Raw genomic sequence first — 27,499 nt, forward strand, 5'->3', positions numbered from 1 at the left:
CTACGATAAAGCCTTTGACTGTGTGGATCACCACAAACTGTGAAAAATTTTTTAAGAGATGGGAATACCAGACCACCTGACCTGCCTCCTGAGAAATCTGAATGCAGTTCAAGAAGCAACAGAACCGGACATGGAATAATGGATTAGTTGCAACTGGGAAAGGAGTATGTCAAGGCTGTATATTGTCACCTTACTTTTTTAACTTATATGCAGAGTAAATCATGCTAAATGCTGGACTGGATGAAGCACAAGCTGGAATCAAGATTGCTATGTGAAGTATCAATAACCTCAGATATGCAGATGACATCACCCTTATGGCAGAAAGCAGAGGAACTAAAGAGCCTCTTGATGAAAGTGAAAGAGGAGAGTGAAAAAGATGGCTTAAAACTCAACATTCAGAAAACTAAGATCATGGCACCCATTCCTATCACTTCATGGCAAATAGATGGGGAAACAATGGAAACAGTGATAGACTTTCTTTCCTTGGGCTCCAAAATTACTGCAGATGGTGACTGCTGCCATGAAATTAAAAGACTCTTGCTCCTTGGAAGAAAAGTTATGACCAACCTAGATAGCATACTAAAAAGCAGAGACGTTACTCTGCCAACAAAGGTTCATCTAGTCAAAGCTGTTTTTTTCCAGTAGTCATGTATGGATGTGAAAGTTGAACCATAAAGAAAGCAGAGCATGGGAGAATTGATGCTTTTGACCTGTGGTGTTGCGGAAGACTCTTGAGAGTCATTTGGACAGCAAGAAGATCAAACCAGTCAATCCTAAAAGAAATCAGTCCTGAATATTCATTGGAAGGGCTGAAGCTGAAGCTCCAATACTTTGACCACCTGATGTGAAGAACTGACTTATTAGAAAAGACCCTGATGCTGGAAAAGATTGAAGGCAGGAGGAGAAGGGGACAACAGACAATGAGACGGTTGGATGGCATCACTGACTTGATGGAGATGAGTTTGAGTAAGCTCCAGGAGTTGGTGATGGACAGGGAAGCCTGGGGTGCTGCAGCCCATGGGGTTGCAAAGAGTTGGGCACAACTGAGCGACTGAACTGAATTGAACTGAACTGAACCTTTTGATGTTCCCACTACTCAGTCTTTGTTGCAAAAACTCCTGCATATCCTGGCTCCCTCCTTGCCACTTCAGAACAGTCTCTCAGAGTTATCTGAGATATTGTGTCCCAGGAACAGTCTTCAGTTTTATCCATCAAATAAAATGTTACTGTCAACTTTTATGTTGGGCATTTTTTTTCCATCAACACCTGTCACCCCAAAAGTTTCCTCAGTTCCTTTATTATCCCACCCTGTTGTGCTCCTGCTTCTTTGGCCCCAGGCAACCACTTATTCTGCTTTTCTTCAGGATAATTCCTAGAATTTATGTAAATGTAACCATATCAGATATACTCTTTTATGTCTGACTTCTTTCACTCAGTAATTATTTTAAGATTCATCATTAAATCATATGTATTAGTAGCTCATTCCTTTTTATTACTGAAGAGTATTTCCTTGTATAAATATTCATTTACTTTTTTATTATAAATTTATTTATTTATGTTTTGGTTGTGCTGAGTCTGTTGCTGGGCTGGCTTTTCTCTGTTGCAGAAAAGCGAGGTACTCTCCAGTTACGGTGCGAGGGCTTCACATTACAAGGCTGTCTCTTGTTGCTGCGAACAGGCTCTAGGCCCACAGACTTCAGTAGCTGCAGGATGAAGGCTCAGTAGTTGTGGCATCCAGGTTTAGTTGCTCTGCAGCATATGGAATCTTCCCAGACCAGGGACCGAACCCCTGTCCCCTGCATTGGCAGGTAGATTCTTATTCACTGTACCATCCATCGGGGAAATGCCCATTTACTTTAAAATATACATGTATTTACTTGGCTGTGCCTCATCTTAGTTGTGGCACTCAGGATCTTTCAGTTGCAGATGAGAACTCTTAGCTATAACATGTTAGATCTAGTTCCCTGACTGGGGGTTGAACCTGGACCCTCTGCATTGGGTGCATGGAGTCTTAGCCACTGGACCACCAGGGAAGTCCTTCCATTTACCTTCTGGAGGACATTTGAGTTGTTTCCAGTCTTTGGCTAGTTACAAATAAAGCTGCTGTGAACATTCACCTCCAAGTCTTTCTACAGATGTACGCTTTCATTTTCTTGCGTAAATACCTAACGCAGGTAAATGGTTGGGCCATATGGTAGATGTATATTTAATTTTTAAAGAAACTGCCAGACTGTTTCTCAGAGTGGCTGCATCATCTTACAATCCCACCAGCAATGAATGAGAATTCCCATTGCGCTAGTCTTGCTAACACTTGATAACTGCCAGACTTTTTAATGTTAGCCATTTCAGTGGGTGTGTAATGTTACCTTACTGTGGTTTTAATTTGCATTTCCTTAACATCTTTTATGCATTTATTTGCCATCCATTTATCATCTTTGATAAAGTGTCTCTGTCAAATCTTTTTTTCGTTTTTAACTAGGCTGTTTGTCTTGAGTTGAAAGAGTTCTTTGGGTGTCGTAGATACTAGTCTTTTGTTAGCTATAGGTTTTGCTACCATTTCACCCAGGTCTTTGGCTTGTCTTTTCATTTTCATGGATGTGTTTTAAAGAGCAGAAGTGTTCATTCTGATAATGTGCAGTTTATCAGTTTGTCTCCTTTATTGTGTGTTTGAAAGTCACCCGAATTTTCTCCTGTATTTTACTCTAGAAGTTTTGTAGCTCCGAGTTTTACATTTAAGTCTAACTTATTTGTGACACAATGGGTTTGGCATTTAGAAAGATCCTCTGGCAGTGGGAAGGAAGGTGTTTGAAGGGTGTCGACTGCCTGGAGGCCTGAAACTAAAGACATTTGGAAAGGTGATGGTGCGTTCCCCTAGATAGTAGTGGGAAAACGGATAAGGAACTGGGATGACGACTTAAGCGGCTGAAGGAGATAATAAAAATGAATCCTGGTTTCTTCCTTATGCACAAAAATTGAGGATAACTTGCTTTTAAGTGTACTGCATTTCAAACTGACCCTCAAGAGTTTTGCTTCACACGCCGCCCCCGCCCCTCCCCCCCTGCGCTACCACTTTGGGAAGATTATTCCTGCCTGGAAAATCCCATGGAAGGAGGAACCTGGTAGGCTACAGTCCATGGGGTCGCAGAGTTGGCCACTTCACTTCATAACTGAAATTCAGCCGGACCGAGGCTGGACACAGATTTCTGTAACAGCACACCTGCACCCTGAGCACTCCCTGGAGCCCAGTATTGAACTCTCCTTCCAAGTCCAAATGCCTTTGTCCTCCTCCAGACCAGGAAAAGTGCGGGGGCAGGCTGCGAGACGCCGTACGGGAACGACCAGCCCAGAGCTGAGAAAGAGGTTCCCGCCATTTTGTCCGGCCCCCGCCGTGGCCGGCTCCTCTCGGAGACTACAAGTCCCATGAGCCCCCGCGGCGGCACTTCCTACCCCTCGCTGTCCCGCCCGCTGCCTTTCCCCCCTCCTGGGGGCCGAAGCCTGTGGCTGCAGCCTGGCCGCCGGCAGGCCAGGTAGGATTTCCGGGGGAAACTGCTGTGGAGGCTGAGGAGGCGGCGGCGGCGCCCCGGGTGAGTTCGGCGAGTAAAGGAAAGTGGGCGGGAAGTGCGCAGGGTCGGCCTGCGGGTGCCCGGTAGGCTCGGGCCGCGCTCTCGGCTCCGCGAGGGGCTTGCGGTGCGGGCCAGGGTAACGGCCGGGCCGGGGTCGCTTCGAGCCAGGGCGGGGCGGGCGATGGCCGCCGCCTCCTTCTCCGCCCTCCCACAACCGTTCCCCGCGGCTTCTCCGCCTGCGGCGCGCCCCGCGCGGGCTTGCCCTCTCCGCCCACCGACTTGGCGGAGCCCTTTTGTCTCGGCAACTTTGCGCCCCTTTGTGCCCGGGCGTGGAGTCACCTCCTCGGGGGAGCCCTCCGGGCCATTCCCTGATGGGGGCCGGTCCCTGGGAATCCGGTCACTGTAACCAGATCGGGTCGAAGTCCATTTTTCAAACCTGCCCTCCCTCATACTTCTGCATCCCAGCTGGGCAGCTCGAAGGTTTCGGAGCACAGGCGAGGCAAACGGAGTTTCTGCCGAAAACCTCGAGTTTATTGTCCAACTCTTAAACGTCAGCCCTGGGTGGCTTCACGACACTAACCTCCTCCAGGCATTTTTCTCGATAGGGGGATGGGCCTGTGGGAAAGAAGCGAGCCCTGCTCCCGGAGAAACCGGGAAAGGATCGGATTTGCTGCTCTGTCTGTATGGGTCGCGGCTGTGATCGAGGAAATCACAGAATCTATGCGAATGGCCAGAATGGTAGTTCACATACCTCTAGAATCTCGGAGAAGAGAAAGTGATTTCTAGGGCAACGAGCAGCCTCTTCATCACAGCACGCAAAAAAAGTGTCTACAGTAGTTCATCCAATCGCCCCCTATTCCCCTCAAATCCATGTTTTACTTCTGCTTAAAACAAAAGTTGAAAGCAGACGTCCATTAGTAGAAGGGCTTGCTTTATAGAGAAACCAAAAACCTAGTGGCTTCTAGAAAGCTAACTCTTATAATAGAAGTGATTTACCGCTGAGAATCCCAAATTGTGTTACTGATACTGTGTAGGGGTTTGTTGTTCAGTCGCTAAATCCAGTTGGTTGGACTCTTTGCGACCCCTTGGACTGCAGCACCCCAGGCTTTCCTGTCCTTTACTATTTTCTGGAGTTTGCTCAAATTCATGTCCATTGAGTTGGTGATGTTATCCAACCATCTCGTCCTCTGTCGTCCCCTTCTCCTCCTGCCTTCAGTCTTTCCCAGCGTCAGGGTCTTTTCCAATGAGTTGGCTCTTCGCATCAGGTGGCCAGAGTATTGGATCTTCAGCTTCAGCATCAGTCCTTCCAATGAATATTCAGGGTTGATTTCCTTTAAGATTGATTGGTTTGATTTCCTTGCTGTCCAAGGGACTCTCAATAGTCTCCTCCAGCACCCCAGTTTGAAAGCATCAATTCTTCCGAGCTCAACCTTCTTTATGGCCCAATTCATCCATACCTGACTACTGGAAATAGGAAGTGTTCGATTTGTAATCTGTCAATGAGTGGGGATTGTGTTTTTCTGACTCTGCTTTGAAGAAGCATCCACAGAATTACTCTAGAACTTGACTCTGTTAATTATTTGTTCAAACATGACAGTGCTATCAGTGCCTTTTTTGAAGCCTCGCCACCTGGCTTGCAAGATTTAATTCCCCTACCAGGACTCCTGGTGGCTCAGACGCTAAAGCGTCTGTCTACAATTCGGGAGACCCGGTTTCGATTCCTGGGTTGGGAAGATCCCCTGGAGAAGGAAATGGCAATCCACTTCAGGACTATTGCCTGGAAAATCCCATGGACAGAGGAGCCTGGTAGTTTACAGCCCATGGGGTCGCAAAGAGTTGGACAGGACTGAGCGACTTCACTTCACTTCACCAGGGCTCAAACCCATGCCCCCTGCAGTGGAAGTACAGAGTCCTAATGACTGGATTGCCAGGGAATTCATACAGTGCTGTTTTTTAAAAGCAGTTCATATACATTATATATATATATGTATTTTTTTCGTTTTTTAGCTGTGCTGCAGGGGCTATTCTTTGTTACAATGTGACGGTTTCTCATTGCAGTGGCTTTTCTTGTTGCAGAGCATGGGTTGTAGGCTTTGTTGCTCCAAGTTATATAGAATTTTCCCAGACCAGGGATCGAACCCGTGTCCCTTGTGTTGGCAGGCAGATTCTTATCAACTGTACCACCAGGAAAAACCTACATTATATGATTGAATTCTCACTTCAAGATGGTGGTTCTCTCATTTTACAGCTATAAAGTGTTAAGTTTACAGCCTCTGAAACATTAAGTGACTTGCTGGAGGTCACACAGTTACCCTGGGTAGGATACAGTCGAGTGAACCTTACTCCAGATCCAGTACTCTATCACACATTCAGTTCAGTTCAGTCAGTCAGTCGTGTCTGACTCTGCAATCCCATGAACCGCACTATGCCAGGCCTCCTTGTCCATCACCAACTCCCAGAGTCCACCCAAACCCATGTCCATTGTGTAGGTGATGCCATCCAACCATCTCATCCTCTGTCGTCCCCTTCTCCTCCTGCCCTCAATCTTTCCCAGCATCAGGGTCTTTTCAGATACGAGTCAGCTCTCCGCATCAGGTGGCCAAAGTATTGGAGTTTCAGCTTCAACATCAGTCCCTCCAATGAACACCCAGGGTTGATCTCCTTTAGGATGGACTGGTTGGATCTCCTTGCAGTCCAAGGGACTCGAAAGAGTCTCCTCCAACACCACAGTTCAAAAGAATCAATTCTTCGGCACTCAGCTTTCTTCACAGTCCAACTCTCACATCCATACATGACCACTGGAAAAACCATAGCCTTGACTAGACGGACCTTTGTTGGCAAAGTAATGTCTCTGCTTTTTAATATGCTGTCTAGGTTGGTCATAACTTTCCTTCCAAGGAGCAAGCGTCTTTTAATTTCATGGCTGCAATCACCATCTGCAGTGATTTTGGAGCCCAGAAAAATAAAGTCAGCCACAGTTTTTCCACTGTTTCCCCACCTATTTGCCATGAAGTGATGGGACTGGATGCCATGATCTTCGTTTTCTGAATGTTGAGCTTTAAGCCAACTTTTTCACTCTCTTCTTTCACTTTCATCAAGAGGCTCTTTAGTTCTTCTTCACTTTCTGCCATAAGGGTGGTGTCATCTGCATATCTGAGGTTATTGATATTTCTTCTGGCAATCTTGATTCCAGCTTGTGCTTCTTCCAGCCCAGCGTTTCTCATGATGTACTCTGCATATAAGTTAAATAAGCAGAGTGACAGTATACAGCCTTGATGTACTCCTTTTCCTATTTGGAACCACCAGTCTGTTTTTCCATGTCCAGTTCTAACTGTTGCTTCCTGACCTGCATACAGATTTCTCAAGAGAGCCAGTCAGATGGTCTGGTATTTCCATCTCTTTCAGAATTTTCCACAGTTGATTGTGATCCACACAGTCAAAGGCTTTGGCATGGTCAATAAAGCAGAAATAGATGTTTTTCTGGAACTCGCTTGCTTTTTCCATGATCCAGCGGATGTTGGCAATTTGATCTCTGGTTCCTCTGCCTTTTCTGAATCCAGTTTGAACATCTGGAAGTTCACGGTTCACATATTGCTGAAGCCTGGCTTGGAGAATTTTGAGCATTACTTTACTAGCATGTGAAATGAGTGCAATTGTGCGGTAGTTTGAGCATTCTTTGGCATTACCTCACACTTACTGCAGTTATTTATCATAACACCACCAACAGCTTGTGATTTGCTGAAATTTAAATATTGGAGAAAAATAACGGAAATATTTTCAATTGGAGCACCTGATTTATAAGGAGCTGGAGTTTCTAGAATCACCATGTCACACTGAAAAGACACACTGAACCTTGCTTCCATCACCTTGTCTTATGATCTGCCGGGATCCTTGTGCCTAGGCAGAATGGCAGTTTTATGGGGCCCTGGAGTTGGGGAAGGATGGTGAGTTATTGAGCTGTGGTTTTGACTAATGGTTATTCAAAGTTTTATTTACTAAAAGGTTTTGACTAATCTTTGCTTAAAGACATATTAAGAAGTATGTTGGAGAACATTTACAGCAGCTTTGGCTATTGAAGAAAGACTGACATTCAGATATTTTTCTAGTCAAAGAGTCAGGACTCAAGAAAGTGCTTTCTTAGTTTTTGCTCTTAATAAAAACTTTTGATCAGTTTCAGACTTGCAGTTTAAGCCTTGGGTTTATGTCAGTACATGCCATGAATGTGACATCAGAAATAGAAACCTACTTCACCTCCTTAAATTCTTCTTAGATAAAATGCATCACATGCCAGTGGAATTGAGTCAATACAATTAGTCTAGCAGTTCTAACTAGTAGAAGCCTGTTTTAAATCTCTTTTATTAAACCATCATAATGGAAAGGCGTTTTTTACCTTTTTTTTTTGTTCTTGGTCTACTCTGTTTCAAATCATTTCAGTCAATGAATATTTATTGAGAGCCTGTTGTGTTTTAAGCTTTTTTGTAGTGTCTGAGAAGAAAGCAATGAGAACAAAAATCTTTTTTCTTTGGGGCTTATAAACTGATTGGGGGTGGATTGGGTGGGTGTGTGGTGGTGGTGGTGGTGAGAATGTTGCAGTAAGACTGTAAATAAATATTAAATAAATCCTCTCTTATTTAGTGTGCAGTTTTGAGCAGTAAGCTCTTTGGTCTTTAGTTTTCTCATCTTTACCATAGGTGTAATGGTTCCTATTCTGCCTAGCTTGAATTGTTTCCAGAATCAAGTAGGATAAAAATTTAGTTACATTGTACCTTTCCACATTCCTGTGGTAAGTTATTGTTACTACTATTAGAAAAGGAAAAGGAACATTGGGGGAAAGTTGTTTGTAAAGAAAAGACAGAATGGCTGATTCTCTGTTCTGAGAGAACCTGATGTCCCATTGGTAAACCTTCTGTGGCTGTTAAACACATCTTCACACAGGGCTACCATAACCCTTCATGTAGGCCTTTTTAAACAGCACTATCAAATAAGACCACTGTTATTCTGTATTGTTACAGTTATTAATAACTGTCTTAATGTCAGGTGCCATGCCCTAGTCTACATCCTTACTGCTTAGCACACAGCTTAGGTATTGCATTGGAACTTCATAAATGTTTGGTGAATGAGTGAATGAGTAACAAAAATAGACAACAGTTGAGTGCCAAAATGGATCTTTTACTCAGCAGATATTTTTGTTTTGCCCATTATGTGCTTGGACCGGGGTTATGTTCCGGCTCTACAAAGATGTGAAGGTATATAGCTTCTGCCTAAAGCTTACAGCATTACAACACCTAATAGTTTGGTGAGTGTTAAATAGGGGTGTGCTATATTGATACGATAAGGGACTGAATGATTCTGTTCTGCTAGACAGTGAAAGAAGGCATTAGAGGGGAAGTAATTTTTTTTTTTTTTGTGGTTGATTTGGAGGGATTAATAAGAACAGTTACTGTTAAAGTTATTCCAGCCAGAGGGGGCAGTTTGAACATAGGAATGGAGATGCTAAAGTATAAGGTGTGTGTCTGATATGGCTAAAGGTAATTACAGTTGGTTTTTACTTTTTTTTTTTTTTTTGATTCAGGTACCCCTCTCTGTCTAGAAAATTTGAGAATAGCAATAGATTTTTCATCCTAGAAAAATGCGTATGAGCAAGCATATGCACATCATTCTAGAAAGTTATGCAGTTCTTAGGGATCTCTGGACCAGTGGGACTGAGCAGTTACTGCACTTGACTAGTCTAAAAAAAAAAAAAAAAGAAAAGTGCAATGGCTGGTGAAAGGAACAGTTGATGGCTGGATGCTGAGAAAGATTCTGAATGCTTGTTGAAGACTTCAGGCTATGGGAGTTCCCTGGTGGCTCAGTGGTTAGGGTTTAGCACTTTCAGTGGGTTCAATCTCTAGTCAGGGAACTAAGAACCTGCAAATCGTGCAAAGGCTTGGCCAAAAAATGACGCTAGCCTTTATGATTAAGGAATTGCTAAACCATCAAAAGTTTATTAGCAGGAAATTGATATAATCTGATCTGTTTTGACAGGTAATTGTTTGCTATTTTCAGGATAGGTTAGAGGGTTTAGGAGTATATTTAGAATAAGAGCTAAATAGGAGGTAGGATTGAGGGCTTTTTTTTTTTTTTTTTTTTGGTTTTGTTTTGATTTTAAAGGATGAGAGAGACTTGACATGTTTAAAGAAAGGAAAAGGAGCCAGCAGAGAAGCAGGTATTGAAGTTCTACGCACAAGAAAAGGAAGAGAATAGAGAAACCTTGGGAGGAGATAAAATCAAAGCTCATAGAGAGGTGATCCTTGAAAAGGAAACATGAAGAAGGGATGGAAGAAGATATATTTGGAAATCATCAAGGTGGAAGTTGAATTTGGAGGAAGTTACCAACAGCTGATTTTTAATTCATTACAAAATTGTTTCTGTTTTTGGTTCTTTTTTTTTTTTTTTTGGTTGTTGTTGTTGTTGGCTGAGAGACACCTGGGATCTCATCTCCCCAACCAGGGATTGAACCTGGACTCCCTACATTGGAAGAAAAAGTCTTAACCACTGGACTGCCAGGGAAGTCTTCCCATCAGCCTGTTTTGTTCCCAGACAGTGATCTAGGTACTTTTCTGTGTGCTATTTCATTTAATTTTACAAAAATTCTATTGCTTGCATGCGTGCTAAGTCACGTCTGACTCTTTGTGACCCTATGGACTGTAGCCCTCCAGGCTCCTCTGTCCATGGGATTCTCCAGGCAAGAATACTAGAGTAGGTTGTCGTGCTCTCCTCCAAGGGATCTTCCTGACTCAGAGATAGAGCCCATGTCTCTTGTGTCTCCTGCATTGACAGGTGGGTTCTTTCCCACAAGCGCCATCTGGGAAGCCCATAGCTTGGTTGGATATTCCCATCTGACAGCTGAAGGGAGGTATGGCTCAGAGAGATTAAATTTCCCAAGACATCTTTATGGAACTGAAGAAATATGGAACCTAGATATATATTTGACTTCAAAGTTTAATAATTTCTACCTTATAGGGTCTGTTAATGCTTTATGAGTTCTTCTTTTTTAACATTTTCCTTTCTGAATGAATGAGTTAAGTTATCTGGAGAATGATCAAAGGATAGAGTGGGCTAGAGGACTCCAGTTCAGTTCAGTCACTCAGTTGTGTCCAACTCTTTCCGACCCCATGGACTGCAGCACGCAAGGCTTCCCTGTCCATCACTAACTCTTGGAGCCACTCAAACTCATGTCCATCAAGTTGGTGATGCCATCCAACTATCTCATCCTCTGTCGTCCCCTTCTCCTCCCACCTTCAATCTTTCCCAGCATCAGAGTCTTTTCTTTGCATAAGGTGGCCAAAGTATTGGAGTTTCAGCTTCAGCATCAGTCCTTCCAATGAATATTCAGGATTGATTTCTTTTAGGAGGGACTGGTTGGATCTCCTTGCAGTCCAAGGGACTCTCAAGAGTCTTCTCCAGCACCACAGTTCAAAAGCATCAATTCTTCGATGCTTAGCCTTCTTTATGGTTCAACTCTCACATCCATACATGACTACTGAAAAAACCATAGTTTTGACTAGATGGACCTTTGTTGGCAAAGTAATGTCTCTGCTTTTTAACACTCTGTTTAGGTTGGTCATAGCTTTTCTTCCAAGGAGCAAGTATCTTTTAATTTCATGGCTGCAATCACCATCTGCAGTGATTTTTGGAGCCCCCAAAAATAAAGTCTGTCACTGTTTCCGTTGTTTCCCCATCTATTTGCCATGAAGTGATGGGACTGGATGCCATGATCTTAGTTTTCTGAATGTTTAGCTTTAAACCAACTTTTTCACTCCATTCTTTCACTTTCATCAAGAGGCTCTTTAGTTCTTCACTTTCTGCCATGAGGGTGGTGTCATCTACGTATCTGAGGTTATTGGTATTTCTTCCGGCAATCTTGATTCCAGCTTGTGCTTCATCCAGCCTGGCATTTCGCATGATGTACTCTGCATATAAGTTAAATAAGCAGAGTGACAATATACAGCCTTGACGTACTCCTTTCCTGATTTGGAACCAGTCTTTTGTTCCATGTCCAGTTCTAACTTGCTTCTTGACCTGCATACACATTTCTCAGGAGGCAGATCAGGTGGGCTGGTATTCCCATCTCTTTCAGAATTTTCCAATTTGTTGTGATCCACACAGTCTAAGGCTTTGGTATAGTCAATAAAGCAAAAGTAGATGTTTTTCTGGAACTCTCTTGCTGTTTCTATGATCCAGCAGATGTTAGAAGTTTGATCTCTGGTTCCTCTACCTTTTCTGAATCCAGCTTGAACATCTGGAAGTTCACGGTTTACACTGTTGAAGCCTGGCTTGGAGAATTTTGAGCTTTAGTTTGCTAGCGTGTGAGATGAGTGCAATTGTGTGGTAGTTTGAGCATTCTTTGGCATTGCCTTTCTTTGGGATTGGAATGAAAACTGACCTTTTCCAGTCCTGTGGCCACTGCTGAGTTTTCCAGATTTGCTGGCTTATTGAGTGCAGCACTTTAATCGCATTATCTTTTAGGATTTGAAATAGCTCAACTGGAACTCCATCACCTCCACTAGCTTTGTTCATAGTAATGCTTCCTAAGGCCCATTTGACTTCACATTCCAGGATGTCTGGCTCTAGGTGAGTGATCACACCGTTGTGGTTATCTGGGTCATGAAGTTGTTTTTGAATAGTTCTGTGTATTCTTGCGACATCTTCTTAAAATCTGCTTCTGTTAGGTCCACACCAATTTCTGTCCTTTATTGTGCTCATCTTTGCATGAACTGTTCCCTTGGTATCTCTAACTTTCTTGAAGAGATCTCTAGTCTTTCCCATTCTATTATTTTCCTCTGTTTCTTTGCAGTGATCACTGAGAAGGGCTTTCTTATCTCTCCTTGCTATTCTTTGGAACTCTGCATTCAAATAGGTGTATCTTTCCTTTTCTCCTTTGCCTTTAGCTTCTCTTCTTTTCTCAGCTATTTGTAAGGCCTTGTCAGACAACCACTTTGCCTTTTTGCATTTCTTTTTCTTGGGGATGGTCTTGATCACTGCCTCCTGTACAGTGTCACGAACTTCCATCTATAGTTCTTCAGACACTCTGTCTATCAGATCTAATCCCTTGAATCTATTTCTCACTTCTACTGTATAATTGTAAAGGATTTGATTTAGGTCATACCTGAATGGTCTAGTGGTTTTCCCTACTTTCTTCAATTTAAGTCTGAATTTAGCAATAAGGAGTTCATGATCTGAGCCACAGTCAGTTCATGGTCTTTTTTTTCTGACTATATAGAGCTTCTCCATCTTTGGCTGCAAAGAATATAAACAATCTGATTTGGTATTGACCATCTGGTGATATCCATGTGTAGAGTCTTCTCTTGTGTTGTTGGAAGAGAGTGTTTGCTATGACCAGTGCATTCTCTTGGCAAAACTCTGTTAGCCTTTGACCTGCTTCATCTTGTATTCCAAGGCCAAATTTGCCTGTTACTTCAGTAGCTCTTGACTTCTATTTTTGCATTCCAGTCCCCTATAATGAGGAGGACATCTTTTTTGGATGTTAGTTCTAGAAGGTCTTGTGGGTCTTCATAGAACCATTCAACTTCAGCTTCTTCAGCATTACTGTTCAGGGCATAGACTTGGATTACTGTGATATTGAATGGTTTGCCTTGGAAATGAACAGAGATCATTCTGTCGTTTTTGAGATTGCATCCAAGTACTGCATTTTGGACAATTGTTGACTATGATGGCTACTCCATTTCTTCTAAGGGATTCCTGCCCACAGTAGTAGATATAATGGTCATCTGAGTTAAATTCACCCATTCCAGTCCATTTTAGTTCACTGATTCCTAGAATGTCGACGTTCACTCTTGCCATCTACTGTTTGACCATTTCCAATTCGTCTTGATTCATGGACCTGACATTCCAGGTTCCTATGCAATATTGCTTTTTACAGCATCAGACTTTACTTCCATCACCAATCACATCCACAACTGGATGTTGTTTTTGCTTTGGCTCTGTCTCTTCATTGTTTCTGGAGTTATTTCTCCACTCTTCTCAAGTATCATATTGGGCACCTACCAACCTGGGGAGTTCATCTTTCAGTGTCATACCTTTTTGCCTTTTCATTCTGTTCATGGGGTTGCCATTCCCTTCTCCAGGGGATGACGTTTTGTCAGAACTCTCTGCTATGACCTATCTGTCTTGGGTGGCCCTATATAGCATAGCTCATAGTTTCTTTGAGCTAGACAAGGCTGTGGTCCATGTGATCAGATTGGTTAGTTTTCTGTGATTGTGGTTTTCGTTTTGTCTTCCCTCTGATGGAGAAGGATAAGAGACTTACGGAAGCTTCCTGATGGGAGAGACTGACTTGAGAGGGAAACTGGGTCTTGTTCTGATGGGCGGGGCCATGTTCAGTAAATCTTTAATCCAGTTTTCTGTTGATGGGCAAAGCTGTGTTATTTCTCTGTTGCTTAACCTGAGGCCAAACTGTGGTGGAGGTAAGGAAGATAACGGCGACCTCCTTCAAAAGGTCTCCTATATGCATTGCTGCAGTCAGTGCCTCTGACCCTGAAGCAAGCCACTCCAAAGAGTGTTAAAAGTTTGGAGTAGCAGTCATGGAAAAAGTAAGGAAGCCACCAGAGATGAGCAGATGAGCAAAAGGGCCATCGAACCTCAGGGCCCTACTGAGGCTGGACGTATTACCCAGTCAGCTATCCATTCTGTCTCCACCAATTCTCAGATGTTTTTGAATTCTGTTGGTGTGGGCCTGAGAAGAAGACACACTATGTTGTAATGGGAGACTCAGAGCAAGTCACATGTCTTGTGCTTCAATTTTCTCATCTCTGTAAGGGTCTGGATTAGTTGATTTCTCAAATTCTAGGACTTCTATGGTATTCCGAGGAGTTTTAAGAGAGGAAGTGTGTCTAGTGATTGATTTTTTTTTTTTTAGGGAAGAGGTGGTTGAAACCACACAGCTTTCAGATTCAAGCTTAGTTTTCAGTTTAGTTTTCTATTATATTTAAAGTACCAGATGTTTGTTTTTATAGTCTGAAAGTTCTGACATTTATTCAAAGTAATATATTTACTACCTTTGGAGTCTGAAAACCTGGATCCTAATTTCAGCTCCATCACTTCCTAGATGTGAATATCCAAGTCAGCTAACCTTTAGTTTCCTCATTTATAAAATGGAGCTAGTAACCATTTCTTCAAAAGTATCAAGATAATGTATGTGAGAGGTCTTTGTAAAACTGTAGAGTGTTTAGTAAATATGAGAAAAGATATGATTATACCTGGCAAGGAAAAGGATTAATACTGTGATCAGTGCTGTACAAGGGAGTGAACTCTGGTTTAAAGTGCCTCCTTCAGTTCCAGGGTGCTGAGTGGTAAGACAAACCTCTCAGGGTACTTACTGTCAGTGCATTGAATTTAGCAAATTTATTTGTAGTATGTGATGTTACTGGATTTTTTTCAAGTGTACATTTAAAATCAAATTTTATTTTGAATCAAATCTGTGACTTAATAAAACAGCCTCCATTGTTAAAAGTATTTATTCTCTCAGATGTGAGCTTGTTAGCCACATTTCCAGGAGTATTTTTAAAATAGCCCTTGACTGTGTTTGAAGGATAAATAGCAATTTTATGATTATCTGACAGAACTTCATTACATTGCTTAGTTTGTTTGTTTCCTTTGTAGATGGCTGATTCTGATGGAACTCAACATCATCTCTTATAGAGAACTGTCTTAGCCCACCATGACCCTGCAAGTCTCATCTAGCAGATAACCAAAATACTGGATTCTGTCTACCCAGATGCCTACTCTCTTCTTTGTACTTAGGTTGGAAATACAGTGTCAGAAATTGGCAGAAAAGGGTAATGATTCATCTTTACCTTGAGTGATCCCAGCGCACTTTGTCCATGTCTCCGCAGGGCACTTTTCCCTCTGTAGCTTATTTACCTCTTTATTCTCCCCACTGAACAGTGACTGTTTATGAAAATAAACTGAACTAAGGGGGATTCCCTGGTGGTCTAGTGATTAGGATTTGGCACTTTCACTGCCATCAGCCCAGGTTCTGTCCCTGGTGGGGAAACTAAGGTCCTGCAAGCCATGTGTCATGCCCCCGCCTCCCCCCAAATTAACAACTGAGCTAAGGATTCCTTTGTTGTTGGTTTCAAATTATTTAACCATTAGGCTTAATGCTGCCACACAGGTTTTGCACATGTTACTTTCTTCTTTTGAAATGAAATTACTGCTACATTCAATATCCTATGATAAACCATAGTGGAAAAGAATGTGAAAAATAATGTGTGTGTATGTATGTATATATAGCTGAGTCACTTTGCTGTATAGCAGTAATACAGCATTGTAATTAAACTAGACGGCAATAAAAATAAATGTAAAAAAAGAATGAAATCACTGGATCAGCAGATATGAACATTTATATAGAGCTTCGTTGTTTAAATTTTTTTTAATTTCCTTTTTTTGGTCGTGCTGCAGAGTTTGTGGTAGTTTTCCTGCCAGGGATTGAAACCAGGCCACAGCAGTGAAAGCCTGGAATTCTAACCACTGGGCCAGCAGGGAACTCCTTAATTTTATTTATTTTTTTTAATTAGAGGATAATTACAATATTGTGATGGTTTTTGCCATACAGCAATATGAATTGGCCATAGGCATACGTGTATCCCCTCCCTCCTGAAACCTCCTCTCACCTCCCTCCCCACCACGTCCCTCCAGATTGTCACAGAGCACCGACTTTGGGTTCCCTGCATCATATATAATCTTGCCTGGAAGATCCCATGGACGGAGGAGCCTGGTAGGCTGCAGTCCATGGGGTCGCTAAGAATCGGAAACGACTGAGTGACTTCACTTTCACTTTTTACTTTCATGCATTGGAGAAGGAAATGGCAACCCACTCCAGTGTTCTTGCCTGGAGAATCCCAGGGACGGGGGAGCCTGGTGGGCTGCTGTCTATGGGATCACACAGAGTCGGACACAACTGAAGCGACTCAGCAGCAGCTGTCGGTTTTATATATGGCAGTGAATATGTTTCAGTGCTGTTCTCTCAAATCATCCCACCCTCTCCTCCCACTGAGTCCAAAAGCCTGTTCTTTATGGGTCTGTCTCCTTTGCTGCCCTGCAAGGAGTATTGTTGGTACCGTTTTTCTAAATTCCCTATATGTCCATTAATATATGATATTTAAAAATATGTAATGCTTCACAGATCTACTCTCAGCAGATTTCAAGTATGCGGTACTTTGTTATTACTATAGTCATCATGCTGTACTTTAGGTCTCCAGAACGTACTCATCTTATACCCTTTCATCAATGCCTTTCCTCTTCTCCTTTCTCTTCCCCCAAAACTAAATATTTTATTCTGTGTTTTTAGTCATTTATTTATCTGTGGCTGCACTGGGTCTTTGTTGCTAGGTGCAGGCTCTCTCTGGTTGCGGGACACAGACTCTGGGCCCTTGGGCTTCAGTAGTTGCCTCACAGGGGCTCATGGCTTGTGGCTCTCAGGCCCTGGGGTGTGCAGGCTTCAGTAACTGTGGCATGTGGGCTTAGTTGCTCCTCGGCACATAGAATCTTCCTGACCAGGGATCGAACCCATGTCCCCTGCATTGGTAGGTGGACTCTTATCCACTGTATCAGCAGGGAAGTCTCAAATTTTTAGCCATTCTGATAGGCAAGAAAAATCAAAATAAAACTCACTTTACATTGGCATTTTCCTTATTAGCAATCAGGCTGAACATACTTTCATTTTTATTAACCGTTTGTATTTCTTCAGTGAATTCCTTCTCATCATTCCCATTTATCCGTTCATGTGTGTCAATCACATAGCTATTTTAAAAGGTTAAGCTGACAAATATGAAATTTCATTTCTTTACATGTTTAGTTTTGGGTTAAATTATTTTTGGAGATTTTATAAATAGTATTTTCATCAGAGTTAATGTTTACTGCCAAAATTGTTTTTTGGAAAGATTTGACATGTCACTGAGTACTGTAGCTTTTTAAAAATATGTTTTGCTCTAGGGGATTTTCTCATAATGTGGTATATATATATATAATGCCAGGAAGAAACCATGCTACGTTTTTCTAGGTGTGGATTTTGTCATGGTCAGTGATGATGAATTGCCTTTGCTGAGGCCTGTCCTTTATAACTCACTAATATATTTCCTGAGAGTACTTTTGCTTATCAGTAGGCCGCACCTCTATTTCAGAGCTGATTCATGCTGCTTAGTGTGGCAGGGGACTGTTTAACCAGGAGGAGGAGGTCACAGTTTTTCTTGAAATGGAAAATTAGTTTCATTTTTGTCTTTACCCTTAATTAATGTTAGATGTTCATTATATATGTTTAAAATTAAGTAATCTTTTTGCAAGTATAACTTTTACTAAATAGACCTTCTAATTTTATTCTTTTTTTAATATTAATTTTATTTGGCTGCGTTGCGTCTTAGTTGCAGCAAGTGGAATCTTTAGTTGTGGCTCATGGACTCTCTAGTTGTGCTGTGCAGGCTTAGTTGCTCTAAGGCATGTGGGATCTTTTTTTTTCTTGGCCACACCATGGGACATGTGGAAGTTCCCTGACCAGGGATTGAACCTAAGCCCCCTGGATTGCAAGGCAGATTCTTAACCACTGGACTACCAGGGAAGTCCCTGAACAGACCTTTTAAAAGACATTTGTGAAATTGTTTTACTGAGAGTGTGATTGTTAATCTCTATTTTAAAATTTTCAGTATTTTTTATTTCTGCAAAATCCTATTTACATTTTAAATTTATCTGTATCTCTTTATAACATTCCATTTTCCCAAAAAAGCAAAAACAAAGTTCTTATGAACTATTTGTAGCTACCAAATTTCTATGTAGTATTAACAAGAATAATTGAGAAATAGCAAAGAAAGTAATTTTAAGAAACGAAAAGTTTTCCAATCAAAAGGGTAGATTCTGTGGTGTCGGATAATAAAGGTACGTGTAGATTACAGTATTAAGTCCTTGTGTTAAGTAGTAGCATCTGTCTGAACAATTGTAGCTCACTCCGGGAGTTGGTGATGGACAGGGAGGCCTGGCGTGCTGCGATTCACGGAGTGGCGAAGAGTGGGACGCGACTGAGACTGAACCGACTGGCTGACTGCCTAGAAGAGCAGTTGATACACTGTTTGTTTTCTTTATGGTGAAAACTTTTGTGTTTGGAATTAGCCAGTTGGACTCAGTTCAGATAGATGAGCCCAGTTCCGTAGGCAACATCCAAAGCATCATAGCCAGAAGCCAGTTGAACGTAACGCCTTCTTCCCTCCATCAGGCCGAATCAGGGTATTGGCTTGAGCCACGTCAGGGTCATAGAGCTTCTCACAGCTGTTCAGTTCAGTGCTTGTTGGTCCTGACATCCACAGCGACACCAGTGTGGTGTTGTCTTCTGTTTTCTTCATGGCTGACTCGGCGGCGAGGGGGAATTTGATGATGGCATAGTGGTCAAGTTTGTTTCTCCTAGGGGCGCTCGTCCGAGGATATTTGGGCTGCCTCCTGAGCCGCAGCGTTTTGATCTGGATCTTTTGTGTGTGTGTGTGTGTGTGTGGCTGTGGACACCTTTTGACATTGCTGTCTTGGCCTTCAAAGCCTTTGCTTTGGCTTCGGCGCCATCTTCATGAAAAGGCCAGTTTCTTAATCTTGTTTATTCCTCTAATGGTTTGCTTTTCAGTCAAGTCCAAGAAATAAATGGAAATAATATTTTAAATTGTCCCTTCTCTGCTAATATATAGTGGTTTCATCATCTTGATAAGATTTTTAGATACTACTCATTTTGATCAAGTTTGACCTCTTGCTAGCTAAAATCTGCCTTGAGTTTTGTTTTGGAACTAAAATCAAGGAGTAAGGTGAGCTTTAGCATTATGTAGAAGTAGAACCCTATTTCTCATCTGGTTAGAAAGGGAAGACTCTCTTCTTCGCTACCTGTATTTCCATTATTACACATATATTGTATTAATACCTTCTCCTTAATCTGTTTTTCTCTACTGGTATTGCTTTTAAGGTTAAGGTTAAACTTACTCTCCTTTGTATACTATCTGGTGTGGTACTTAGCATGTAATTGGCTCTTAATAGTCACTTGCTTAGCTCAACAGTTACTAAGTACCTACTATAAATAGGCACAGGTCAGTTTTTTTCTGTTTTATTATGTTTATTTATCGGGCTGTGCCCAGTCTCAGGTGTGTCATGCAGGATCTTTGATCTCTGTTGCAGTATGTGGGATCTTTAGTTGTGGCATGTGGGATCTTGTTCTGTGGCCAGGAATCGAACCCAGCTTCCCTGCATTGGGAGCTTGGAGTCTTAGCCACTGGACTACCAGGGACGTCCTATTTTGAGCTGATTTTTGTATTTTCTATTTCATTGATTTCCACTGTAATTCTTATTTCCTTCCTTCTGGTTTATTTTGTTTTTCTTCCTACAACTATAAATTTCCCTCTAAGCACTGAACAACTGAGCACACAAACACAAGCACTGCTCTCTCTAGCTGTATCCCGTAAAGTTTGGTATTTTGTGTTTTCATTTTCATTAATCTCATCTACTTTGTATATGTTGGGAGTGTAGCTAGAGGGCCTTTCTTCCTGGGGAATACTTAGAATAGAAAGGTTAGTACTTTATCTCCTGCTGCTGCAGCTGTCTCAGGGTTATAGCTGGTAATTTTTACTTCCTTCCACTCTCCATTTCAGATTCCCCTTGCCCTCAGCTATCATCTCTGCCAGTCTCAATGACTTTACTTGGTGGTAGGACCCAAACCCTCATTCCTGAGGAATCTGAACCAGTGATTACATACATGCTTTTCTCAGATTAGTTTTCCAGCTTGTCTGTTTACCATACTATTGGAATTGGGAAAGGAATACCAGTAGGCACTCAAGTGGATCATCTGGATTCTAAATATACGTTAACTGTCTCCTTTGTGGTGTGGAATAGCAACCTTCTTTCTGATAAGGAGGTTTAGTTACCCCTGCCAAGATGGTAGTTCCTCTTCTTGCCTAGTGATCCCTGGATGCAAGGACTCCACAATGCCCAGGCAATAGCCATAGCTTATAGCCTCTTGGGACTCTTTGTCTCCTGTGGAAGTATTCCTTTTTTTGATGACCTAGATCTTTAACTCTGCAGAACTCAGAGTTTCAGAGATCCCAGGTGGGTCTTGGGGTTTGATAATAAACAAGGTTTGATAATAAACAATTCTTTACCACTGAGCCTAGGAAGCCTTGGGATGATGCTTACTGGTACATTAAACATTTCAGTAACTCTCATGTAGTGTTCAGTGGAGGAAAGGCAAATGTACACCCAGAAAATATCTCTGTTTCTTCCGGAGTTCAGTTCAGTCACTCAGTCGTGTCCAACTCTTTGCAACCCCACGAACCGCAGCACACCAGGCCTCCTTGTCCATTGCAAACTCCCGGAGTTCACCCAAACCCATGTCCGTTGAGTCGGTGATGCCATCCAACCATCTCATCCTCTGTCGTCCCCTTCTCCTCCTGCCCTCAATCTTTCCCAGCATCAAGGTCTTTTCAGATGTCAGCTCTTCTCATCAGGTGGCCAAAGGATTGGAGTTTCAGCTTCAACATCAGTCCTTCCAATGAACACCCAGGACTGATCTCCTTTAGGATGGACTGGTTGGATCTCCTTGCAGTCCAAGGGACTCTCAAGAGTCTTCTCCACCACCCTCAATTCTTCAGCGCTCAGCTTTCTTCACAGTCCAACTCTCACATCCAGCATGACCACTGGTAGTCCAACTCTCACATCCAACATGACCACTGGAAAAACCGTAGCCTTGACTAGAGGGACCTTCATTGGCCAAGCTGCTGTCTGAGGCTCTGCCCCCTTGGGCACTGCCTTTCAGTGCCACGTCCTGATGAGCTGTAGTGCAGCCACCATCCGGTTGTGACCTGGACTCTGTTTCAGCCATCTGTGAAGAAGGGGAGAGCTTTTCCTTTGCCAGGTGGCTATGAGGGCCCCCCAGTGGCCAAAGGTACATACTAAGGCAGGGACACTTTGCAGCAGTGGTAGATGATACCAGGGTTTGGCTGTCTGCTCATGCTCATGACTTCTGGTCCTACTTGTGCACGATACTGGATGTATCACCTTCACCTAAAGGCTGGACCCACCCAACCTTACGACTTGGTATATCTCATAGAATCTAGGTCATGACGGATGATTCTGGATGAATGGTCAACTTGGTATCACATCACCAGGTGTTCTGTATCTGCTGATTAATGAACTTTCCTGCAGAACAACTAGATTCTGAAGGCAGGCCTGGGCCTCAACTTTGCTAGTCCCTGCCCCCACTTCACCCAGCCTGGACAGAGCTTGTCATGCATTGAGAGCTCATTCTGTGCTGATCGACTTGGCAGGTAAAGAATTCACCTGCCAATGCAGGAGACATAGGTTTGACCCCTCGGTTAGGAAGATCCCCTGGAGAAGGAAGTAGCAACCCACTCTGGTATTTTTGCCTGGGAAATCCCATGGACAGAGGAGCCTGATGGGCTACTGTCCATGGGGTCGCACAACTTAAAGAGTCGGGCACAACTTAGCGACTAAACTACCACCATCATTAATACAGTAGGTCAGTGTGATTTTTTTTAGGAAGTCCATATTATCATAGGACTGGACTATATGAGATGGTGGCAAAATTGACATAGTCCTGTAAAAGTATGGTATAATCCATTCCATGTGAATTGTTTTTGATCCTACCTCCTTGGAAGGAGTAAGAGAAAAAGAGTTAATCCTTCCATGTTTGTCTGCTTACTTTGCTTGTGGCTGTGTTAGTCGGCTCTAGCAACAATACCGCATCTGGCATGGCAGCTGCAGTTGTGGCTACTATTAGATTTTGTGATAATCTCCTACCTTCCTGCAGGACGTGTCTGGTTCCTGCAGAACCCACATGGTAAACCCTGCATCCTGTAGGAGTACAGCACTAATTTCTGTCATCTCCCCTCCCTTGCCCCCAGAATACAATTTTGTCTTCTTTTGTATGTATTATCTTGGAAAGTTGGATGGGGCACCCACTTTTAGAGGCTTTCTTCCACTTGACCTTTCCCAGTGTAATAACTCTTACACCTTAGACCAAGGACTAACTAATTTCCAAGCGTGTCTATTTTAGTATACATTTGGGGTCCAGGGAAATGACCACCAGGGGGTCCACACACCCTGCGGGCCCATTGTGAACTGGATCTTAGGCAGGACTCGTTTATTTCCTGGTCCTCGTAAGTGCGTGATGATACTTCCAGACTCCAGATGTTGATGTCAGCCTTCCCTTAGAAAGTTAGCATTCCTGTTTATGCAGTTTACAATTGCCTGAGTAAATCACCATAGACAGAGCTGACAGCGTTATTTGTGGGCTGGGTACTCCTGGATTGAGAATGGTCAAGAGAAACCGCCCATCAGAAGTGCCATAGCACTCCTAGGCTGAGCAGGGAAAGGATGGCCAGGTGGGGCCAGAGGGAGGGGCCAAGAGACCCCTCCTGGAAAGACAGGAAGAGGTGGACTGAGTGTGAACTGAGCGCATGCTTCATTTTCACTATCAGATTTCACTATGGAACCGAAATTCATAGATTAAATTATTAAGGATTTTAAGACAGTGACAAAGTGTGTTAGTCGCTCAGTCGTGTCCAACCCTTTGTGACCACACGGACTGTAGCCCAGCAGGCTGCTCTGTTCATGAGATTCTCCAGGCAAAAATACTGAAGTGGATTGCCATTCCCTTCTCCAGAGGATCTTCCAACTCAGGGGTCACACCCGGGTCTCCTGCATTGCAGGTGGATTCTTTATCATCTGAGCTACAGGGAAGATCCAAAGGCACTCAGTCATGTCTGACTCTTTGCAACCCCATGGACTATACAGTCCATGGAATTTTCCAGGCCACAATACTGGAGTGGGTAGCTTGTCCCTTCTCCAGCGGATCTTCCCAACCCAGGAATCGAACCAGCGTCTCCTGCATTGCAGGCGGATTCTTTACCAACTGAGCTATCAGGAAAGCCAATACAGTGACTGCAGAGCGTTAAACTTCAAACGTAGAAACCTCCTGAGTGGAGTTCCTGAGACCTATAGCATGTGGGTCTCTTAGGGCATTGGAGAAGGGAATGGCAACTCCCTCCAGCATTCTTGCCTGGAGAATCCCATGGACAGAGCCTGACGGGCTACCTTCTGTGGGGTCACAAAGAGTTGGACACAACTGAGTGACCAACACTACTCTTAGGCCATAGGTTTCTTAGGGAATTTTTATACTTGCTTTGGTGTTACAAGTTCTTTTCTCTTGGGTACCTGGCCTGCTTCAGTCATAGGAATCAGAATCTGAAACTGGTTCAAGTTCAGCAATTGGGCACTGATTCTGATCGTTTTTTTTTAATTGAGGCAACTGCCCTCAGCATCCTGATCTTCCATCCCTGATTTCTTTTGACGTGACAGATAGAGAAGTACTCTTATTAGCTGCTGGTCTGTTTTGCTTCAAGTGATATCAGGCTTTACTAACTATCTCCATAAATCTGTGAGTCAGATCCCTTTGACTGCCACCCTGACTTTGGTGATCTTTCTAGTAATTGTGTCCACCTGGCTTCAAACATTAAGTACCACAGCCTGGTCTCCTTTGTTTTAGGATCGTGTCATCACCATTGCTATCAGTGGCATTAGTTTTGTACCAAACTCTTACAGAGCCCAGCTTTGAAACTTCAAGTAACATAATACTTGGATGGATTTTCTGACCATTTCAGCAAGCCAGCTTCACTATGTGAGCCTTTTAATCCCTTCCTCCTCTGTCTGTCTGTGCAGTTTTGATGTTGCTATTTATCATGGACCATGGCTTCTCCAGCTTTTAGGAACCATCCTAGTGGTAAGTTCATACCATATTCTGAGATTTTTGCCAGGGTGTTAGATCTTCTATCTTCGGAGAGTGATCAGGAACCTTATGTTCTGGTTCTCACGTTCAAGCCCCCTCAGAATTCACATTCACTCTCACCTGGCCCCTGTTGGATACATGCTGGCTAAGTCTTGCATCACCCTTGGGTTATAGTTCCTTTCAGACCTTATCAGGCATAGCACATCTGGACCCGGTTACGTTGTGACCTACTACAAGTTAAAGGCCTCCTACCTAGGAGGCATGGAGGTGGCAGGTGCTGAGGAGACTGTTTACTGGGCAGGGTGGGAAGGGCTCTGCATTATCTTCAGGTGAGGGGAGAGCACCAGATCGTATAGGGATGATGGGCCCCTTTTGTTCTTTCTGGGGACACTTTCACATTCAAAATTTTGGAGGGGGATCAACTCCACTGTCTCCATCTCTTGTGTTAGAGTCTCATTCTTTCCCTGTCAGGACCCTGATGTTGGCATAGCATACCTCCCTTGGCCAAGAGTTAACCTCCTGTGGTGCTGGGCTACACAGCACCAGTTGATTAACTCCTGGGCCTGGTTTCTAGCTTCTTCTCTCCTCCTGCTGCCACAGAAAGGAGCTTCTTTGTAAAAGGTCCTGTGGCCTTCATATTTGATTTTCTTATTTCTTTTTGCTTACTTATTTATTTATTTAGGGAACACCACAGGACTTTGGGTAAACTCTGGGAGTTGGTGATGGACAGGGAGGCCTGGCTTGTTGCAGTGCATGGGGTCGCAAAGAGTTGGACACGACTGAGCGACTGAACTGAACTGAACTGAACAGGACTTATGGGAGTTTAGCTCCCCAACCAGGACTTGAACCAAGGCCGTGCTGGAAAGTGAAAGTCGCTCAGTCGTGTCCAACTCTTTTCGACCCCACAGACTATAGCCTGTCAGGCTCCTCTGTCTGTGGAATTCTCAGACTGGAATGGATAGTCATTCCTTTCTCCAGGGATCTTCCCAACCCAGGGATTGAACCCAGGTCTCCCGCATTGCAGGCAGATTCTTTATCGGCTGAGCTAGACCACCAGCGAATTCCCCATGTTTGACTTTCAATTGACTCTTAATCACTCAGCTTTTTGTTGTCTTTTTCTAGAGCATCAGTAGAGTTTAGCAATAGCCATTCAATTTAGTTCAGTGCAGTTAGTCGCTCAGTCATGTCCAATTCTTTGCGACCCCATGGCCTGCAGCACACCAGGCCTCCCTGTCCATCACCAACTCTCGGAGCTTGTTAAGCTCATGTTCATCAAGTTGGTGATGCCATCCACCCACCTCATCCTCTATCATCCCCTTCTCCTCCTGCCTTTAGTCTTTCCCAGCATCAGGATCTTTTCAAATGAGCCAGTTCTTTGCATCAGGTGGCTGAAGTATTGGAGCTTCAGCATCAGTCCTTCCAGTGAATATTCGGGATTGCTTTCCTTTAGGATTAACTGGTTTGATCTCCTTGCAGTCCAAGGGACTCTCAAGAGTCTTCTCCAACACCACAGTTCAAAACCAATTAATCCTTCATTCTATGATATCCTCATATTCTTTCCTAGATATTTATGTGAGTTCTGTGGGGTTTATTTGTTTGTTTGTTTTTTGCATAAACGCTTTACTTTTGGACTTCTCTGGTTGTGGCGTGGTTGAGAGTCTGCCTGCAAGTGCAGGGGACCTGGAGGATTCCATGTGTCGCGAGGGTACTAAGCTTGTGTGCCGCAGCTACTGAGCCCACACTCTAAAGCCTGTGCTCTGCTACAAGAGATGCCACCGCAGTGAGAAGCCTGCACACCGCAACTAGAGAGAAGCCCATCAAGCAGACACAAATAAATAAATAATCTTTAAAAAGAAGCTTGGCCTTTTCCCGCTGCTCTCTATTCCTCCTTCTCTTCCTTCTCCCCCTCCTCACCCCTCCCTTTTTCTCTTTGTCTCCCTTCCTAAAAATTTTTTCTTAACTTGCATTTTTCCCTTACACTCTGGTAATATTCAGGATGGAGATTGGAAAGGGAACTTACTTGAGGAAACTGAGGATGATGTATATTTTTCAATGAAAATTAGCCTTGAATGTTTTATGATATTTTTATATGTATCTCAACTCCCTTAGACTAAATCCCAGTTTAAACTATAATCAATGTAACTTAATTGGGTGTATTTTTTAAGGAATATAAAAGGTGATGATATTATGTTTTAAGTGTATCATTTGCCTTTTTCTCTCTTTAGAAACTATTTGTCACCTTCCTAAACTGGTTAATAGTGGCATGGAAGATCCATTTGGTAAGTATCACCTGCATTTTTCTTAGTAAATGATATTTGTGTTTTATCCTTACCTCCATTAAAGCTTTGAGAGTAAATTGATTTTTTTTCATGTTTATTGTGCTAAACTCTATCAGTTCTCAAACTTTTTGACCTCAGCATCCATTTATACTCTTATGTATAATTGAGGGCCCCAAAGAGTTTTGTTTGTATAACATATATCTATTGATATTTACTATATTTAAAAAAATAGAGACTTTTTAGAATATTAATTCATTTAAAAATAACAAGAAACCATTCATATGTTACATAAATAAAAAATTTTAATGAAAAATAGCCCCCCAAATAAAAAAGATTAACAAGAAGAGTGGCATTGTTTTATATTTTTGCAAATCTCTTTAGTGTCTAGTTTAATAGAAGACAGCTGAATTCATGTATTGGCTTCCTGCATTTAATCTATTTTGTTGTCACATACCCGGCAGAGTTTGGAGAACTGACTGTACAGTTTGGAGCTAATGAGAGTGAAAAGGCATATAACATTTTTGTATTATAAAAAATAATTCTGACATTGCTGTGAGGCACTCAGACTTTGAGATCTAGGTGCCCTAGAATGTTAGTTACTTCAAATAAAGCAAAGAACCATTTGACAAGTTAAAATAAGTTTTAAATTCTGTAACTAGCAACTAGTGACTAGCCAAATCACTTCGGTCATATCCAACTCTTTGTAGTTCTGTGGACTGTAGCCTGCCGGGTTCCTCTTTCCATAGGATTCTGTAGGCAAGAATACTGAAGTGGGTTGCCATGCCCTTCTCCAGGGGATCTTTCCCACCCAGGGATCAAACCCGCGTCTTTTAAGTTTC

At 42.8% G+C, this 27,499-nt stretch overlaps 1 protein-coding gene across 13 annotated transcripts in view; it reads left to right on the plus strand.

Annotated features, from left to right (window-relative positions):
- The first annotated feature begins 3,480 nt into the window (after positions 1–3,480).
- PHACTR4 (phosphatase and actin regulator 4) overlaps positions 3,481–27,499 on the plus strand; it is a 104,453-nt gene continuing 80,434 nt past the window's right edge. For 2 of the 13 annotated variants that reach the window (XM_040229767.1, XM_040229761.1), the window contains exons 1-2: positions 3,481–3,527; positions 26,607–26,660. Coding sequence is in view for 11 of the 13 variants with exons in the window: in XM_040229761.1 (XP_040085695.1) it covers positions 26,645–26,660 (16 nt within the window). In the remaining 2 variants the exon portion in view is untranslated. Of the gene's footprint in view, positions 3,585–8,109; positions 8,860–9,531; positions 10,155–26,606; positions 26,661–27,499 lie in introns of those variants that run through there. The other 11 variants (XM_040229759.1, XM_040229763.1, XM_040229757.1 and 8 more) reach the window with 8 other exon arrangements.

This window comes from Oryx dammah, unplaced genomic scaffold, assembly GCF_014754425.2.
Source record: "Oryx dammah isolate SB20612 unplaced genomic scaffold, SCBI_Odam_1.1 HiC_scaffold_27, whole genome shotgun sequence".
Classification (NCBI taxonomy): Eukaryota; Metazoa; Chordata; class Mammalia; order Artiodactyla; family Bovidae; genus Oryx; species Oryx dammah.